The sequence below is a fragment of the Buceros rhinoceros genome, unplaced genomic scaffold (assembly GCF_000710305.1).
Source record: "Buceros rhinoceros silvestris isolate BGI_N320 unplaced genomic scaffold, ASM71030v1 scaffold13274, whole genome shotgun sequence".
Lineage (NCBI taxonomy): Eukaryota > Metazoa > Chordata > Aves > Bucerotiformes > Bucerotidae > Buceros > Buceros rhinoceros.
Window position 1 is genome coordinate 13434 of NW_010410108.1, and position 21280 is coordinate 34713.

The window sequence follows — 21280 nt, forward strand, 5'->3', positions numbered from 1 at the left end:
AAAGTTGGCATCAACTGCCAGGAGAACATAACTTGTCTGACCTTCAGTCTCCCACGTGCAATACCACCGACTCACAACACAATACAGGCAAAGAAGGAGAGGAAGACAGGACATCAGCAACAATTTCTACTTACTTTCTTGCCTCTATCCTGGCTTCAGAGTCTGCATCATGAATTCCCTTCTTTATCGTTTCAGCTAACACTGATATGTGTCTGAAATAAAAAGGAAAACATTATCCAGCAGTCTAGAAAGATGTGCCACATTTTTAAACAAATGAGTAATTTGAGTTTGCCTTGGTCTCCTGAACAAATGGTTCATCACATCCTCCCGTTTCCATGTAAGATCCTTTGGAGCCTTTATTCATTTACTCTTACAAGTCAGTTTTATTTCACCCACACTGCTGACTAGGAAAAGGCAAGCAGTGTTCTTCATAGGTCAGTCTTTAGTTAGCTATTGAAACTGCCTATGTTAACACTCTCTTAACCCTTAAATAGTCTTGTGCAGTCTAGGGATAAGGAAATTGCGTCCCAGTCTCTTCTCGCAAAATTACTTTCACTGTTCGCTCATCTAAAGTACTGCAGAAGCCTCAGAAACTTCTGATAGATGTGTAGTAGCCTTCACCTCATCATCTCACTTCAGGGTAGAAAAGTAAAAAAGTAAAAATATTAAAAAAAAAAAATCTACTGAGTTCAGGGATTCCCTCAGCCAGGTTTTCTAAGGCTGGCATAGAAGACAGGCTCATCAAACCCTGACTGTCAAAACTACAGGGATGAATGATGTGTAAACACACATGTACATGCTTTTCTTGTGGCAAAAATATCTTTACTAGAGATACCTGATATAAACTCACTTCCTAGATTATCCTTTCTCCAGAATTAACCTCCCCAGGCACAAGTAGGAGAGAATTAACCCACTTGTTTTCAGAGCTTACCTTTCCAGGGAGTGTGTTTGCCACTCCTGCAACAGCAAGTCTAAAAACTCATAACAGCGCCTGAGAAAAGAAATGAGAAGAAATGCCGAGTTCTCTCAACTTAACATGACTTTGCCATACCTGCCTCTGAACAACAGCCATCTTTTGTGATGAAGCTTTTGGGGACATTAGAATTCAGGAACGACCCCAGTAAAAACATCTCTACAAACACTGAAGTGGTAACTGGAGACAACTCACTACAGAGAGGTCTGAAGCAATGGCCTGACGTAGAAAAAACCAGAAAGCTCCCCTTTTCATTAAACAGGATACAGGCCCAGAAGATCCATGTTAATGATACTTTGTACCCATCCAGGCTTCACACAGAAACTTCACATTTAGCTTTATGTGGAGACAGACCTCTTCAATGTCCCTTCTTCATTTCAAGAAACTAAGGTACAACAAGAGTGCTGTCACTTGTTCAAGGTTTGTCTCCAAATACAGCAATCACAAAACCCATTGTTTTGTCTAACTACGAGAGTACTAGGTAGTACAGCAAGGTTATGAATTGGAGTACACTTAGAAGTGCAGAGAAGCATTTAGAAGCGCAGAAAGGACAATTAGCACATCCGATCCAGCTTCCAGATGATGCTATCACAGAACACTACTTCTGCTGACTGGCTCACAGAAAATGCGTCTCTGTAACAGCCAGTACTAGGGAACAGGAACGTGTCTGTAAAGAAGCCAAAATTACATGATGTGTAACAACATATAAACACAAAGATTCGTTTAAAAAAACCATTTCTTTGCGGAAAAGTGCCTCTTCTCTGCAGTGATGGGGTTTATACAAGATCCCTGACTTTGAATTTGATCCCAACTGATGGGGAAGAATGAGATACATTCTTTGGTAAGTGGGTATTATCAACCCTTTTCACGAACAACAAATACATGAATGTTATCAGAAAGTACATGTGAACCTATTTACTGGGAAAAAAGAGTGAATTCCAACTAAATGCTCACCTTCTAACTGCAACAGACTTGGAGGTACAGTTACTAGTTATGATGGGTATTAACCGAGGGATGTGCGTATGCTAAAAGAAAACAAAAACAGGAAGAAATCTTTACACCACACTTCCACGGAATGAAAGGCCATGTCTTTCAGCCACCTGAGCCCAGCATGAAGATACTTATTTTTGTCCCATTCTTAAAAATAGAACTGCTAAATATAGAAACACTAACAGATATGGACAACTATTCTAATTATTAAAGAGACTTCGTATTTTATCTGTTAAAATATCTTTAATAGATAATTTATTTTCTTCTACAATGACAGGCTCCAGTGAGTCAAGGAAGTGAATTCACTGCAAGAAGATCTAAACTGTCAGTGGTGACAACCTGAAAGATATGAGGCTATCTATAGCTTCCCCAACAAACCACTAGGCAGAAATCACCTCTGCGACCTAATGGTTTTAGGAAATAGGCACTGTCCTAGACGAGTTTAGAACATAGTTAAAAGGATGAGTTTGTCCTGCAAGGCAGTTTTAAAATGCCTTCAAAGAAAGAAGTCTGCTCAGCTCTTGTAGGGATGGAAATACCTTACTCTGCAAAGTCGTCTACTGTTTTGGCAGGGTTCAACTATCATTATCTACACAAGGCTGCACGACATCTGAGACAGCCCAGCTTAATCAGAAAAGTAGATGAGGCAGTTAATCTAATTTTCATTGCAACAACATTTATATTTCCTCAGAAACACCAGTTCTTGGAAATGACAACATTACTCTCTTTTGATGTATACTTACTCGAATAATTAATCTAACTGCTACAACACCAGAAGTGGCCATGACTTTGGCACTATTTGGAATTAGATTAAAAATTGTTGGCATGATGGCTTCTGCCCCATGGTCAAACTTGTTTCCCAGAACTGATGACAAATGTCTGAAAAACAGAATAAAGTCATGCTGTTAAGTGTTCTGATGATTAAGCAAGTCAGACTTTCACAGAACATCTGACATAAGCACATCTGATGTATCAATCTTCACAGCTGACACCTCCTCTCCAACTCCAAAGGACAGGAAAAAAAAAAGTTTCTCTGTTCAAACTTGTGTTCTATATTCATCTGAAATCTAAAACACAGTAAATTCAGCATAAAATAACTAGCACAGCTAAAAATTTATTACCACACAAATGGGATCATGTTGAAAGAAAGCATTTTTCTGAACTTAGTTCATTACAGTTTATCCAAAACAGCCTATTTTTCTTTAATATGCACAAATTTCAAAAAAAGCTGTTAAAAAACACTGCAGCGCCATTTTTTCTTGAAGCATTTCACAAAGGATAAACTGTCAAAAATATAAACTAGCTCCACTGAACCAGAACAAAACATACACATCTTCAGCTTTATTGTTGATTCCTTCCACCTTGGTGTATGAATGCATGGCTCAATTCATTCAGCATATCTCAAATCAACACTACTTAGAACATAGCTTGGCAGAAATAGGACTAGTGGCCTACATGGACGTGTTTTTAAGCAGCTGTAGAAAAATCATGTTCTACCTATAACTACGTAGTACTAGCAGTCCAAGTCACATCCTAGATGTGCCTGTTCCTTTTTTCTGTATCACATTTCAAGTGCATTTAGAAAGCAAACTTACCCCAACGTGATACAAGCCTCTCGTACTACTTGAGACCGCAGGTCTTTAGCAGATAATTTAAATGCTCCATCCAGAAGTCTTAAGTGTTGGAAGAAATTATCGTATTCTGCAGCTCCAGCCAAAAGTAGGGAGCGGATCTTTTTCAACTGTTAGCATAAAAGAAAGCTGTGACTGTTAACAAGCAGCCAGTACAAGGACAGTTATGTTGAGGGCTGATACTTGGTTTCCAAGGCCCTCATACAATTGTTTCTCAACAACAGTTGAGCACCTCTATTCTTAAAGTCCACACAAATTTATTATTTGATATCTTACGCTCCAGTCATGGGTTAACATACTTAATACGATGATATAAACATTCTAGCTGTTACAGAAATCCAGAAGTGTTGCTTCTGGATTCTGCTTACTCTAACTCTATTGTTAATAACCCAAACATAACTTTTTAAGCCAAAAGGTATCCTGAAGGTTACTCTCTTCCCTGTAGAAACGACCTATTCACAACAGCTTCTAAAGCTGAGGTCCTCTCACAGCTGACTGCTGTATTAAAAAGATGACTAGACTTCAAGGTTCATGGCTCATACTCAGATCTGAGCAATACTGACATAAATACCTAGACTATACCTACTGGTTTCATTAAAATAATTATCTGGCTCTACTAGAATTGGAACCCTGACCCCATCAAAATGGGAAATTTTCTATTAATATTCAGATACCATCATTTCGTCCTATAGATACTCTTTCAGACACCTTCACAGGCCCCTAGGTATACTGATGTCTTGACAGTGTCTTGATTTAAGCCATTACTCAGTACAGCAAACAAAATCCCTGAAGCAAGCTGAATCAGCATAGTTTGCTACTCAGATCTGTAATACAGGATTTGACAGACATGTCAAAGATGCTACACCAGTGATGAAAGTCCACAGAGTAGGCAAGAACATGCATCTATTTATATAATGAAAAACACAGTGCAACTCAGTCTTCACATGCATATAATATGATTTTCCACTTCCAAATTCACACAGTCATATTTATTTATTGAAAACTGAATTATTTTGCACCTCCTTTTGCGAAAGTATAAATAAGTTCTCTATAAGCAAAGTGACTTTTTGCCTCATCAGGGAGTTTTAAGATATTCCGCTTGTGACATTTTTATTTCAGCATCTGCTAGCAAATTTCTAGTTTTACAACTGGATTTGCTGCAAGACTTCCAGTTCAACCTGATGCTGTCAACACGTTCTCCTATGTCAAACAGCATTTTCTTTCACAGATGTGGTTTAAATTCAGTCTCATAAGGAAACATTTCCCTTAAGCCTGAGGAAACAGACGCTCACACTTAAACTACAATCTAGCCTTACTCTGAGGTTCTCCCAGTACCCTTTTAATGTTATTAAACTCAGTACAGAAAAAAATTTATTCTATTAATAGAGTTCATACCTAAGTTCACTACTTACCGCAGAAACTCTCTGTTCCCAGTCGTGCTTATCATCTGATAGTATCTCTCTTATTTTGTTTATGGATTCCTCAAGATCCCGGCTGGAATAAATCTACAAGTTTAAATACAAAGTAGTAGAACAATGCAAGATTTAGTCCAGAAAATCAGGTCACTTCCCACCTACATTCTTTGCTTCAATGCTTAAATGTCATGCAGTAGCCTTGGACACAGCTGGCTTTGCACAGTGCAAAGAATTTACATCCATTTCCAGCAATCAAAAAATTACTAAAAACTCGTAAGATTATTTAAGGATCACCTTTTATTATTTTACTGTGTTTTCGCAATTTTAAGCAGCATTCCTGTGGCTGTATTAGTCAAGACCTACAGAAGCTCACCAGTGAATACATGTGCTGTTCAGCTGTCCCAAACACAAAGCTCTGGTGAAGGAAGGAGAGGGGATACATGACATCTCAGCTATCCAGCTAAATCTATCAGCAAACGTGCACTATCCAGTTGTCACATTCACAACAGAAGCAATGCTAGAGAGACAAGTCACCTTTATTGCTTTCAGTTCCCCGATGGTACAGATGAAACAGAGAGGCTTCTGCTGACCTAAGTGCACCATGCAGCATGCACATCCAGTTCTAGCTTCACATTCACTATCACAACCCTCCCACCCTCATTCCCTCCAACTCAAGGATTTCACAAATTACAGGCAGATACCATCATTTACAACTTGTCTCCCCACAACTTGAAACTCACCTTCCCCCTTAAAGAAGATTTGTCAACATCACAACAAAGCACAATCGGCCAGTGATTAAGACTAGATCCTATAACCATCTTCTGCTTTTTATTACTGTGTGTTTTAACATGTAATTCTACCTACCTGAACCGTTGGGACATCCTCAAATGCCTTAATGAAGTCTTCTTCATCCACAGCACCTGCTCCCTCTTTGGCTGCTGACATACAAACGAAAAAGCCTTTTCAATCTTCTTATCAAGAGAGAATCAATTAACAAACCACTAGCCATTAAGGCACCTAATCAGGAGAAAGTTCACTATCCATGCAGCCTCAGAGTACTGCAGATGTAATGAACACAGAGACAGGGAAATTCAGTGCCAGGCACGGACTAGGCAGTCACAGCATCCTTCAACTCCCAGGCACACAGGGCACCTTAGGAAAGTCATTACGGCAGTCACTCAACAGTTAGGGGACACAGTCTGAGAGATGAAAGGCAATATTCACTTGAATTATACGGGAGACTTTATTTAACTATAACAGAGGAAGGTGCAGAACTGACAGATGTGCAAATGGATAAATGATAAGGAAGATAAATAGTCACTGGAATACTAATCAGATTATAGACTGACTGATAGAAGGAACTTTCTCCACTTCTCTAATTCTCAGGTAGAATTAATGTGCACACTGAGGATTACTGTTCAAGTTTTCTTCCTGCATCTTCATTACCAGCAATGACCAAAGGTCTTAGATGAAAGCCAATGCATCAGTTTTAGATTGTGGGCTGAAGTTTAGCATGTAGCTGTAAGCAGCCTGCCTCAGCTCAGCTAAAGAGTTGCAGCTATAAAAGCAAAAATCAACACACTGCAACAATGACTTTATTTACTCATAGCCCTCAGTGCGCAACCACACAAGTCCAACCTTTCAAAAATGCAAAATGCATTATAGGGATCTGGGGACTGCCTGGAGCTTCATCCAACCAAAGTTCGATTGTTGCAGGCAGACAACATAATGTTTTGTAATGATTTCCTAGGGAAAAGTTTGTTACTGGATCCTGGGGGCCAGGCTGGAAGTCCTTGCAACAAGCTCAAGCATCAACACTACAAACACTTCATATAAAGGTCAACTCATACATGCTACCGACTTACTTGAAGACTTGGAGCCCAGAGCTGCAGATCCAAGGCGGCGGGTAGTCCCCATCCCAACTCTACGTGAGTTTGCAGGGGCCTTTGAAGATGTAGAGGAGCTAGCTGAGGAAGGTCTGTTTCCATCCACGGAGTCTTCATCATCAAAAATTTTATCTGCAAAAAAAAAAAAAAAAAAGCAAAGCACACTCAGCTGCAAGTCCCATGAAGCAAAGGGATATCCCATGGAACATGCTCACACAATGGCAAACATGCCTCATGTTCAGGTCTTTTCTGCCAGCTCTCATGTCAGAGTCTTCATGCTAGAAATCTGGTTATTCATGAATGACAACCAAGCCACTGAACCCAATCCTTTGCAATTGCATCCACTGTGTTAAAAAAACCCTTTCAATGAATGCATTCAGATACAACAATAACTTTCAAATCTACAGCAGAAAGATGCAAGTCATGGATAACACTTGGGGTGTCTACAAGTCTGTATCTCTGACGTTTATGCGTCTAAAAGCTATTTTGCCACGGGATGTAGCAAAATTAAGACCACAAGAAAATTTAAGATCCAAGTTTGGAGGGGAACAGGCAGCCCTGTCAAACCCTGCTGGCTGCCAGCACCAGACCAAGAATAAACACGGTAACCCAGGAAAGACTGCATGGCAACACCCATGCTGCGATAAACCACAGACCATTAATCACAGATCCATCTAGAGCTACAAATTCACTATACTTTAAATGATCACCAAAAGAAACAAAAAGAGTTACCTCAAACTCATATAAATGATGGATATAAGGTGTATTACAACTTATTGTACCTTCTGTGTACATCCAAAGGGAACTACAGCCTCCACCTCCAAACGTGAACATAAGTTAACTTAAAATGAATTACAGTCCCTTTGATTCTCAGTCAAGGTCACTTCAATTCCAAAGTAGTGCTTATATTGCAGTTTTACACAGATTAGCTAATCCACTTTAAAAATCAGCCTTAAGCTGAAAGGTTACAGTGTTCAGAGAGCTGCGAGAGCTGGCACGCGTTCTTTGTTGAGGCCAGAAAACCACCTTAGTCCCCATCACTCAGCTTCTCCACACTAACACTTCATTCAAGAGTTGAGATCTGCTTCTTGACCATTCCCTCCAACGTCCAAGGTATGCACCCAGTCTCCACCAGTTCAGGAAAATGTCCTTTGCAAAATTGCACTTGGCAAAAACTCAAGCAGGTGCTTTAATCCACCCCTACTCAGGCAAGCACCTACCATCACCTAGTAACAAATGCAGGCTCTTAGTTAGACACTAATGAGTGAAATTCTCACAGCTTGAGCTTTCTGAAAGTAAGAAAATAAACTGGTAACAGCACAGACATATTCTAGGGGAGGCAAAACAACAGAAGAAAGGTACCTGTGCTGTCATCAGCCCAACAGCCTTAAGGGGTTCTCCCTGCCCAAAGTGTTACTGACTTATTAGCAGCCAGACGCAGGAGAAACATCACAGATCATCTCAAAACCTGAAAACCACACTTCCGATATGCGCCCATGCACACGATGCCATATTCCAATCACAGCACCACACTGAACTGGCAGGTAGACAGCAGCATCCAGCAAGCTAAGAAAGGTGTGGCCAAGGACATCTCTCTAATTTTGATGTTCGATACATCTTGAAATATGGGAAAGGGCTAGGAAAAAAAAGCAGCATCTAAAAGAAGGGGGTAATATAACAACAGGTACTAGGACTGTTGATAAGACAAAAGTTAAAGACAAAAGTGAACACCTGAACTTTAACATCAAGAAACATAGGGTGACACAGCTAAGGAGAAGAACGTAAGCCACATAAGTTAGGATGTGGACTCTAACACAGTGCCTTAAGGCAGCCACAGAGACCGTGCTACCTCCCTACTGGCACTGCATTTGTAAAGACATATGTAATTCAAAAATAATTTGAAAAGAGCTCAGGGAAGAACCGTGAGAATGATTAAAGCATCAGAAAATATGTTTTGAATTCAATTAAACGAAAAGTCACTGCAGGAGACTGTTTAGCCTGGCCAGATGCTTAACAAGTTGCTTGAGTGTATTCTGTGTTAACACAGCAACTCAAGATTTATTAATGTAGTTTATCAGCATGATTTATTAATATTCTTTCTCCCTAATAGAACAGTATACAACAAGGCCACTGGCTGAAGGTTAAAAACAAATTAAATTCCAAATTGCATTTTTTCCCCTCCCTTTTTGCAATAATCATAGGACTGACTCTGTGAGGTTAGGAGGTGTGTCACACAGCAGCTCTACCACAGGCAGTTCTTAAAAAGCAAAACTGATTTTTTTTTCCCCTGAAAGATACTGTCTAGTTCAAACAGGAATTATTTCAAAAATATTATTTGGCAAGGGTCATACAGAAGGTCATGGCAGATCACAGACTTTAAAATGTAATCTCTGAAGGCTCTAGGTAGGGGTTTAAGTGATGCAAATTCCAAAAAGTTCTGAGTAAAATTTGCCCCAACTGCATTTATTTCAAAAACTTCTATACAGATATTCAGCAAATGATTGTCTCATATATGTATACATAAAACCAGCCAAGAGAAAGTCAGTCATATTCAGAACAAAAGATACTTTACTACTTTAAAACCTTTGTCATCTGGTAATAAAATTCTCCACCAGCTGACATTTCAGGGTATCTAGGTGCAGTCTTAGTTAACTCGCTTCGTCTTGTATCTGTATTTTTAAAACCTCACCCCTCTGAAAGGAGAAGAGGGCGTGGTTTGCTATGACATGTAATAAATGAAATCTAAGAAAAGCAGGTATTAAAAGGATTGGACTTCCTGAAGCATTTTAGCCATTAAATAAACTATCCTTTTCATTTAAAAGAGGCTTTTCTGCACATTAGCAAAAAAAAAAAAGGGCAAAAAAACCCCAATACACACCACCCAAAAAAAACAGTCAGCCCACCCAGATTTGGGGATGTTCAGATTACAATCACATCTTCCTGTTAAGTTTACAAACTAAGCATAACATATTTATCAAATCAGAATACCCCTTCAATAAGCCAAGAGCATTTTCTCATCCGAGCAGAGCAGAATGACAGTGCCACATTCCAAACTGCACATCAAGTCTTCCAGCAGCACGTGTGCTGGACAGAAAGAGAAACAAAGAACAGAACGAAACCTGAACAGGGGAGTGCAGAAAATAAAGAGAAAAAACAAGCTGCTCTACATTATCATTTCAAAGCCTTCCCTCCTCACCCTCCCACCCCCTCCATTCGTTGATTTCTGCTCACAATAATAATCTGAACTAGGATCAATTTTTTTGCAGCCTATCCGCAAATCACAAGGTGGTAAATTCAGCGTGGGTGTAACTCCTGTGACTCCGGCAGAGGTGCACTGGAGCCGAATCAGTGCTGTGTTCTAACATTAAATAACCACTGATGTTCTATCCCAGGACACACACACACACACGCACCCCCCCCGCCCCGTGCTCATTTATAAGGGCCGTGTAGTTCTCTCTGTCAGAGCCATGCCCTTATAAAAGAGGCCTTTGTCTGCTCACCACTCCGCTGTCTCAGAGACACAGAGAACACAGTTTGCTTCATATTCTTCAATTCCATCATATTATTTAAAAGAAAAAAAAAATTTGCTTACAAGTACATATCCTTCTGCAAATAAGCTTCCTCAACATTCCTTCATATTTTCCATAGCATGCCCAGATGTAACAGTGCTTCACGGCGCGCCACGGCTTTCAGTCCGGAACGTAATCAATCATTGCCCCTCGCATTCATTAAGCATGCTGTCTTCACACATGGATTTAAACAGCTGTGGCTTCGGTCCTCTCCCTATGACTGCAGCTCTGCAGCATTCTCACCAACACCCATTTCAGTCCAGGAAACTTTGGTTCACTTCTAGGTAGGAAATTCCCAGCAGCAAGGGGAACCCGGGACAAATAATCTGGGATGAAAATGCGCAGAGTCTGCCTGGCTGGGCTGGCTTGCACTGGGAACCAGCCTGACTTTATCCCCTGGGAAGCGCTAACAGGAGCATCTCAACAGCTGTCATCATTTGCCCATGACGAATAGATTTAGTCATTATTCATTGTAAAATGTAACCCCTTCACGTCTGGGCAAGGTGTAAAACAGGGAGAAGAAACTCTGTGAGTTGTTCAGCGACTACAGTAAACCAGGGCCAGCATTTCCTCTGCCTGAACTGACAGCCCGGGACCTTTTAAAGCAAAGTAATTGAGTCACAAATTTCTTTTCCAATGAAAAGAGAAGCCTTCTAGCTTTTATAAACTTTGTCAGATTCAAATCTTAATCTGTCTAAGTTTTGGAGAAGGTAGCTACTCTGTAGTGACCACAGACTGGAAAAAAGCTTACAATCATGTCTGTTCCTAACAAAGATGCCCTGCTGTAGTCTTCAGGTCCAACTCTGCAAGGTACTACACTTGCTCTGGCCTCACTGTGCCCATTTGTCATGTGTCCCATCTCCAAGCATCAGTGCAGCTTAAGTACGTGAGATGGATATAACTTGGAAGTATCAACTGCACCTCTCTCATGAGAATCTCCCTTTCGGGTGCAGGTGAAGGTGAATGGCACTAGAGAAACCTGCCTTCCAACATACTATGTGGCGCCCAGCACAGGAGCAGACACTTAAAACTGCTGAAGCTGCCATACATTTCAGCACATCAAAATCTCATGCTCAATCCAACCTTCTACTAGGTGGGCAATGCCCAACTCCCTGAAGATCTGAGAGCTCCCTGTAAAAGCCAAGAATGAGCACAGGTGAACCTAGTAATGCTAAATAAAACAGGGTGTGTTCCTCCTTACTCTTTTTTTTTTTTTTTGCCAGACATGATCCCACATGCATTGGTCAATGTTTGAGACAGACACCCCTTGGACACCTCAGCTCATGCCCTCCCCCAAGGCCAGCATCTGTCACTCACATCTCCAGCGCTAACTTACTCCCGTAAGACGAGCAACAGTTCACTCCTCTCTGTGGGTATCTGACCAGTCTCGAAGCAAGACAGCTTCAGCTGAGGTTAAATGCCTCCTCCCTTTAGCACACACCAAGCCCCTGTATAGCTTAGCTGCAAGCCTGCCCAACTCCAACACAGGTACTGCATAGATTTCTCCAGGAAAATGAGTTTATTAACCCACTTAAGATAGAGACACGGATATGGCTCCTCAGCAGGATTAAGTTTAAAAAAGAGGAGTCACAGCCTCAAGCAGAAGGACACAGCCACAGCACAGCATTAGGGTTTCTCAGCCATCTCCCAGTTTCCCAGCTGCTTTCTCACAGCCACAGACCCTCATTCCCTACCCTCCATGCTGCACACAGTGTTTTGAGCTTTTAAAAGGCTGCCTGCTTGGACTCCATGATCCCATTCAGCCCACTGTTGCCCTTGGGTCCAGTTCTCCCAGGGTGATCCAGACACCAGCTCCAGGCCCAGCCCATCCCCGCTGCTGCCTTCTGACACTATTCATCACCTCATCATCCTCCAGAACTGGCTTTGAAAAGGACTCCCAAACACCCAGCCTCAGCAGGGTTCCCTCCAAGAGCTCACCAGGACTGAGTCAGCCACTGCAATGACTGTGTCTGCAAGGATATGCATATCAACATTACCTTGGCTTCCTTCTCTTATCTCACATACATTGCCCTATATAAACAAAAATATGTATAAATTGTGGGTGGGAGTTTGTCTTCTGCATAAGGTTTCTACGCTCTAAGTCTAGACAAGGTATTTATGATCATAATAAATACAATAAGCAATATGGCTGCCATCAGCCACAGGAAAGGAGGTAGAGATGCAAGCCAAGAATGTTATGCCTGGTAAGTGGAGAAGTGCTTTTTATTTTAATAATCCTTCCAACACCCATGTGCTTGTTCAATCAAGAAAAATCTTTCAATTTTCCTTCCTTAGCTATGAAAGGTCACGCTCATTATTTTGGCTGGTGCCTCATTCTTTCTTATTATGACCTAAGGAAGACGCTCATAATTTAACAGGTCTTCAACTGGTATCATATAGGGAAAAAAGATTCCTAAAAGAAGTAACACTTGGAATTCTTTTCTGCTCCAGATACACCATATTTACACAGGCAGTTGTTCTGATACACATCCTGCTCAGTCCCAAGCACACGGATGCAGTGATTTCTGAGTACTGATGTCTGCCATCCCTCTGTAAGCAGAAAAACAATCAGGCAGTAGTACAATAATAAACAAAACACATTTCTGTCAGTGAGGAATCCCATATTTATTAAATCAATTCCAGCATGGTAAAGTTAACTGAAGAAGTGGATGTATGCCCTGACCTGACCATATCCAGCAGACTAGCCAGACACAATTCACATATAAAAAGCAAACTCCAACTTCTACCTCAGAGGATACGTAATAGCCCTGGCAACATCCAGAATCTGTTCTCAAGGACTGGCCTAGTAAGTCCAGCCACCACACAAAATCTTCCTGCAGAAGACTAAACCGAAATCATGCAGCTCATGACTGATTCAAGTTACTTTACTGAGGGATATTATAATTTTCAATCCTGAAATCAGATGGCTCCAGTTTAAGTTTTGTCCCTGATGGGTATAGGGAAGCTTGAGAACAAGAGCCTTAAAGACTTGAAAACAAGAGACAAACAAAAATGATACAATATTTATGAGCCTGTTTGCTTCAAAACATGATTTTTAAAACCATAAGGTTGACAATATCATGTTAACAAGACATGGCATCCATTCTCTAATAGCATACGAGTATTAACACAACTAACACCACAGCAGACAAAGCACTTTTCAGAAACTTCTGTGCCTGAAACTAACACACTGGGAAAGCGGAATTTTTAAGAGTTAGTGAAACCATAATTCACGCAGTTTTCAACAATATGAAAGTTTCTGCCAGCTTTAAGATTTAGAAAAGCGGCAGTACAAAGGTTTCACATTTCTACAAGCGCTATAAAATTAAGCACTAATAGGAGACAACAAAATAGCTACGAGTGAAGGAGCAACAGCTCAAAAAGAATTCATAGAAGCACCAAAAGCCAAGATAAGGCCATAAAAATAGCCATAAAAATAGTTTTCCTAATTACTTCAGTACAGTTCATGCAGGCACCTAAACAAGGACCGAACACTCATGTGCTAGGAGCTGCACAAAGCCTTCACCCATACTGACAAAAAGAAAAATAAAGAAACAGACACAGAAGGCACACAAACCAAAAAAGTGAGATGAGAAAGATAAGGATCTCTCTTCCTCAAAGTCATCCTTTGAAATACAATATTCCCACAGTGCCCTTCCCAGCCAGCCACACAACTTTCCTCTAGACCTCAAGAGCATCAGGAAATCCACAACATGTACCTTGGGAAAAAAAAAAAAAAAAAAAAAAACACTCCCACTGCAAAACCCCATGTTTACAAAGGCTTTAACTTTAAAGAGCAAAAAATCCCAAAAAGTTTGTGTTGAAAAAAAAAAAAAAAAAAAAAAAAAAACACTCCCACTGCAAAACCCCATGTTTACAAAGGCTTTAACTTTAAAGAGCAAAATGAGCTTTTTCCTACCCTGCACTCACCCCTCCTGTCACCCAGAGGCTGATCACGAGGCTTTGCAGGGTGCCTGCCTGCCACTGACAGCCAGGCCATCCGTTCAGAGATATGAGTATCTCCAACACACCAACTATGAGTTCATTAAGCATGTCACGACAGGGTGTCATTTCTGCATTCCACTGTCACAGCCTTCCCTCCTGACTGCACTTGGGGGTGCTGTCCCTTTTTTGTCCTGGACCATTGAAAATACCCTTTAAATCGCACCAGGCAGAAACAGGCCAGCAGCAGCCCCGGGCACAGCCATCGCTCTCTCACCGCACTCTCGTTAGCATAATCTTCGCAGCTAAAAACACAAAGTGGGTCATAGACTCTGAGCCCTAGAGATACCGATCAATGAGAAAGGCTATTTATACAGCATGGTCCAGGGGAATCTTTCAGAGACGGTAAATATCTTTTTCCAGAACTACAGGAATCAGCAGCCTTATTGCGGGACTGGTAGAGCTGCAGGAAAGCCTTCTCTCACTCCTCAAAATTTCCATCTTAATATTAATCCTCTGTGCTGCACAGTGCCAACGTACCTTACTAAAGTTTAATTATTTAGGCAAATAATTTAATAAAATATAGCGAATCTTTGCAGAAACACAGGAGCTCCCTCAGGCGCCATCTCTGTACTCACATGTGGCAGGGATGCAGCAGGTTGAAGAGCAAGCAACAAACCTTTCACTTCCTTGCCCTCACCTCCAGCTTTTAGCCAGCCCTTTGCATTTGCCAGAAAACTTACGGCAACAGCCTGAGCTCCCTCCTGTGCTGGCAGTGAGCCTCTGCTCAGTCGGACATTCAGGCAGTGGGCAAAATGAGCAGCAGCATCATGCAGCTACTCGTCATCCACACTACACCCACTAGTCCAGGCAACAGCTTCCTATATCTGGGTCTATGGCTGACCTCGCACAGTACTTGTTCGAAAAATCACATAAATCTGGTTAAAAGGCACAGTCATTCACCAACAGCAAGAAGTATTTGTTGTTATTTTAACGAGTGAACTGAAACAGACTTGCTGAGGGACATTTCCAAGGGTATGAAGACTTCAGGGCACTGCCAGAATCTGGATAAGCTCCCTTCCTAAACACGGCGTTTTTTTTCCTGCATCACTTCTCCCTTCTACTGAAGCTGTAAGTAGCGTCCCAAATATTTTCTTATTTTCCCAATATTATCTTTGAAACTGGTTTATGTATATTCAAAAAAGGACATTGGCAAATGGCTCAGAAGAGCTAGAAATCGCATCACAAGGTATTGGGAAAAAATGTTTTAATTCTGTTGTCCTTGACAGGTTGCTTGAAGCTTAGCCTCACTTGAAATTGAGTTCTCTGTATTTCACAGGATTGGTACCCAGCAGTGCTAAAGGAAAGCACGGAAGCCAGTGCTAAACCAAGCTCCCAGGAGACATCTGCTGGTGATGGCCTGGGGTTTCTTGGCCAAAACCCACATGAAAAGCAGATACCTGAGGAATCAATAGATGAAGTTTTGTCTTACCTGGACTGCCTATACCCTATATAAATAAAGTGAATTGAAAGGCACACAAGCAATCAGAAGCCTTTAAAAGGACAGATGCTTTTCATTCATGAAGGACAGGAGCATGGGGTGCAGACCCATCAGGTGCCTCTAGCCCCAAACACCAGGTTCAGTTTCCAGCTATCACCACCATCTGTTGCCATGACATCATAGGAAGAGGCACTTCTCCAGCCTGCCCAGCTGGCATGCTCTGCACAAATCCCTCTCTGCCTGGCTCAGGGAATTACCACGAGAGCAGCTCACCTAGATGCCGACTGCCCTAAGACACATCGTTGTCAACAAAAGAAAATTGCACTTTATATTGCTATCATTTACTGCTTCCTGAAGGGCTGCTCATTTTCTATACACACAGCACACTGAGGTGTAAAGCATCAACCACCAGCTCACGTAGCTGCATAAGGAAGAAAAAGCACCCTGACATTTTTAGGGCCAAGCACTGTTACAAAAAGGCCAGAAGTATCTTACTGCCCCAAGTTACACAGAGCACATTTTGGGGGCAGAAATGCCTGCAGAGGTCCCACTTCCAGCCGCCACAGAACAGCCTCCCCAGTCCCACAGCAGAAAGCTTTCTAGGAATACCTACAAGGAGGTAAAAGCACCAAATTGCAGCCTTGTTTCCTTTCTGGACAGGTCTTAGAGTATAGCTGTCCTCTGACAGGGGAAGTTAAGCCAGTAGGATGTGTGTTGGAGGCAGCTGGGGAAGCTATAGTGCCAGCCCTACATGAGACCATCATTTAGGTGCATTTACAATCAGTAACAGTGGCAACATTGCCCATCGCTTCACATTTCCCACATTTCCTCCTATGAGATGGTGGGCCATCCTAAACTTCCCAAGCCCCCTCTGAGCCAAGAAACACAATGTATGCAGTTATTGCTAAACAATGAAGGAAAAAAACAAGGCTGTCAACGTATGTCTCCTATACAGCTACAGAACAGAGGAGTCAGGGCTTCCATCCTGAGGCATTCATCTGCCTGGTTAAGAGCTAATGCAAGAACATAGGTACTACATCTGCAAAAACTGTGCGGTATTTTGCATCAATGACTCCCACCAAGAATGCCTGGCCTGCTGTATAATAATATTTTTTAATTAGATTACCATTTAAAATCCTGTAAAATGTTCAGTGGGGCAATAATCATGAGACAGGAATGTGTAAAACTGCAGGTGGTTGAACAATCATGAAAGGAAAACTGGGGAGCACCAGGCAGCACTAACTCAGCCTATCTCAAGAAAGATTATTAATTACTACAAATATGACCAGCATGATGACCAGGAACCTCTAGCATAAATAAGTGCTTCAACTAGTAAAGATGGATATTACTAGAAACCGTGAAGGCAAACAAAGCGTATATAAGAGCTTTGTTTGTTTAAAAAATAATTCAAGGTTGGATTTTATAACCAAGATTATGCTCTGTATCTACAAATGGTTACCAAACAGTGGCTTGAGACACTTCTGACAGAAAACAGGTCTGGCAATGGCACCAGGAGCTCCTGCAACAATTGCTACCAGGTTGAAGAGTCAGGTATATGTTCTCCAGAGTACCCACTGCAGCTGTTAGCAAAAGAAAGGGATGGGGAACCCAACTTGATGTTGACTCTTGCTCTGGAGTCCTTAGTAGTACTGACTGGCTGCGTCAGCACTCTCCTAATGTACCAAAAGCAAAAGTTTCTGCCTACTCCCAATAAAACTAGCACTCAGAGGATGAGGACTTTTGCCACCCCACCACCACCTCAGTTCAGCTCTGTGCAAGCAAGCAGAGCCTACCTTTGAAAAACTGCACGCGCACAAGATCTTACAAACCATACTTCAGCACCATTATGCCAGTGCCAATGTTTGCAGCCCACACCAGCTTCTATAATGTCTACATCAGCATATTCAACCACAACCATAGGTTAGATCAGCAACCCGTTAGAGCTAGTGAGTCCCTACCCACAACTCACCCACCCTGGTAGGTGTTGGCAGAGAAAATCAACGGTCTGTTGACAATCAAACCCATTCTTTATTGTCTTTTGAGACACTGGGGATGTAAACTCAGTAACTGAATAACTAGCATTTGACATTTCCCAGGATCATTGTAGAAAAAAGTACCGAAACCATACTCAAGATCAGTGACTTCAACAGTAACTTTGAAAATGTGTGGTTTGGTTTTGGGGTTTTTTTAGAAGTAAAAGCAGAAACTAGTAGATAATAGGTTATGAAAACATTTTGGACACTGATGACTGGTTTGAAAAAAATCACCCAACCTCAGAGTAGTAAGAGCAGCAACACTAAGTGTTTTACCTTTAGTAAAAAAAAAAAAAAATATTGTTCAGTAACTTTCAGAATGGATTTTCAACAATGATTCGTTCTAATAATACTTTACACAGATTTGTGTATGATCTAGATAGGAGTAGCTCCAGTTCTTTGACACAGTGGAAACAGAGACGGAACACACATGAGGAAGCTGATTTTGAGTCAGGCATATAGGTCAGAATCAGAGCAAATGCCAGAAGATGTATGCAAGTAGAGGATTACCTTTATTTAATCGCCACCACGCTAGGCTAAATTCTGCTTTCAGCTCTACACGTTGGGGATGGAGGTTAACGCAAGAGTATGCAGAACTTGACCTGATTATTTTTTAAGATGTTAATATCTCAGATTTCCTTCTATGCGATTTCAAACAAGCATGGAGAGGTTTCAGTACACTAAGTAGTGGCTTATTCAACAGACACTTCACTACAGAAGATGGTTTCCACCTGGTTGGATAATGGAATCTAAAATGTGTAAATATGTCTTCCAATAGAAGCACAGTCTGAATTCCTGATCTACAAATCGAAAGCTCCAGTTCCTGAGACACATCGGTTTCTCAGGCCTTCCTCACCCACCCTTTCAAGCTACATTTTAAGCAAACCATTGCCTCAAGGAAAAGTCATGGAGAAAAAGCTGCAAAGCCAAAAATGTCTCACAGTTTATAAAATATTAAGTCAGCATGGCTTCTGTTTTCCCAAAGCTTGTTTCCCCCCCATGCAACTCCTTTAAAACAAAAAATAGATCTAAGTTCCTTCATCCACATTCCTTCCCCATAAAGAAATATCATCATTAGGTATGACAATTAAATCTGCATATTCAGGGGAAAAAAGTGAAAACACACAGGTGAATCAAGACATTGCTGAAACTTTCACTCTTTTTGTCATTAATGACTTTGGACTACCAAATACAATATTCATATTTCAGAGGCAATATGAAACTCTGAACAAGAAGGGGGGCTCTAATGTGCCACAAAGAAAAAAAGCATCTTTCCCAATGAGCTTACAATACAAATAATGCAGTCAGAACATAGTTAAAAGTAATTACTGTTATTCAGACTTTATATACAGGAAAAACAAGCACAAAGATCCTCCTCCCTTTCTTTTAAAAGAAAAAAGGCAGTTAAAGAAATGCAAGTACTTACGTCCTAATCAGTTTGACATAATCCTACCTAACCCATCCTTATCTGGCCTCCATCAATGGTGCTATTCACTTTCTCGCCATGGCTCAGTCTCCTTTTACAACCATCCCCAGATCTCTGCACCTAAGTAAAACTTAAGCCTGTCACCCAGCCACACAAAATTTTCGGCCATAAATGAAAGGTGGTCCCAAATGGGACTCAGTAATCGACTTCAGTGCCACAGCTGGTCATATGAGTTCTTTATACGGGAGGAAAACAGGATGGTTACTATTGGGTGCACAGCAGAAGACTTCCACAGCTGTTAAATCCATGAAAAAAAAAAATTACTCAAATCAGTTTCCCCACATAAATCCACATTAAATAAAAAGATCAGTCAGGAGCAATTAAGAAATCAGAACTGGAAAAACGTGGTGTGTCAGACCAGTAAAATCTTCATTCACCTGACCTGAATTCTACCAGTACCTCTACCGTATATTCTATACCACTCGACTCTAGCCCCAAGACCACCTTACCCACAAGAGCTACACAAAGGGTCTAAGGACAGGCTAATTTTGACCTTAGTCCCTTGGTTTAAATCAAAGTTCATATCGTGGTAAGAGGCGGTGGAAGCTATTAATAAACATATTTACATTACAAGCAGGGAAAAGACCTCCTCTGGTTTAAGAGCAAAGTCTGTCAAGTAAAAAACAAAGGATGAATGGCCTCAGGACTCAGACTCGCTATCAAATTATTGCTGTTTAACAAGTTGTAAGACACCAGCTGAGCCACAGTGATAGCCCTTGTGCTGCTTTTAAACTACAGCAAATGCAAGGTAATATAATTTAACTCAGCCCTAAAGAAAGTTAAGCCAAGCAGAATCATTCGCATTTACCACAAAGAACACAAACATTATTCACAACCCAGTGAAACATCTTACTCTGGATAGAGCTGTTACAGACTTCACAGAACAAATCCTGACCTAAATGGAATTGGAGACATTAAAATACAGATTGGTTCCCACGCAAAAGCTGGGAACACTGATTGCAGAGAAAGCCTGCCTTAGCCATTTCCCCCACTGCTGGAGAAAAAAAAAAAAAAAAAAAAAAAAAAAAAAAAAAAGAAAAATAACTCATCTTTCCTTAGCAGAGACACCATCCCACAGGTGATTTTGCCACCTTAAGAGCAGCTGATGTAGAACAAGATTCAGACAAGGGAGTGAGCACTGCTGCTTTAACTCTCACCATCCTTCTTCATTGAGAGGATACACTGAAATCATTAAATGAGGCAACATCAACCATTTGGCATTTGTGAAACTAAACACCCCAGATTTGAACAGCCATAAGGAATCTCAGATCTATGCAGATGCAAAGATAAACCTCCATCCCAGTCTCAAGTTAACTAAACAACTGATTTCCATTTCTATAGACTCCTGGTTTCACACAGGCACATCTGCCTCCATGCAAGACTTGAAAGGAGTCAATGAGTCAAAACCAAAAAGACGACAACACTTCATTAATACGAAGAACCATTACCTAAACCAGCTTGAGATCCCTCCACTCCCAAAAGCAAACGTACAATTTTGTACATTGTACAAATGCACAGCCATTTTGTACATCCGTGATCCTGAAAGATCACTGCACTAAAAATTCAAACCGACAAATCAGCAGCTTCTTCCCTCCTGCACTGATTTGTCTGCCCTGTAGAGAGATACTGCCCTTCACAGGTGACATTTACTCTTTATCCCTAAATTGCAAGCTGTATAGTCCCTATAAAGACTCGGCTCCTAACAGCTGTCCCCGCTTCAGCAGGCTGCTCATGCTGTAAGCAGAAGCCACCAGGAGAAGCACAGACTCCATCACACCACTGTGTTTCTGCTTTGTTAAATACTGTGCCAAATATTAAAGAAAATCATAAATACACATATTAAGATTAACAGTT

General features: G+C 41.2%; 1 protein-coding gene across 1 annotated transcript in view; it reads right to left on the reverse strand.

Moving 5' to 3' along the window:
- Nucleotides 1–21280, reverse strand: part of LOC104492880 (CLIP-associating protein 1-like) — a gene marked incomplete at its 3' end in the record, with an annotated part of 50261 nt that overhangs the window by 6573 nt on the left and 22408 nt on the right. The window contains exons 8-15 of the mRNA XM_010135483.1: nucleotides 6875–7027; nucleotides 5874–5947; nucleotides 5007–5099; nucleotides 3559–3704; nucleotides 2707–2842; nucleotides 1928–1998; nucleotides 932–991; nucleotides 135–212 (exon numbers count right to left, since the gene is read on the reverse strand). Of these exons, the coding sequence (XP_010133785.1) occupies nucleotides 135–212; nucleotides 932–991; nucleotides 1928–1998; nucleotides 2707–2842; nucleotides 3559–3704; nucleotides 5007–5099; nucleotides 5874–5947; nucleotides 6875–7027 (811 nt within the window). The remainder of the gene's footprint in view (nucleotides 1–134; nucleotides 213–931; nucleotides 992–1927; nucleotides 1999–2706; nucleotides 2843–3558; nucleotides 3705–5006; nucleotides 5100–5873; nucleotides 5948–6874; nucleotides 7028–21280) is intronic.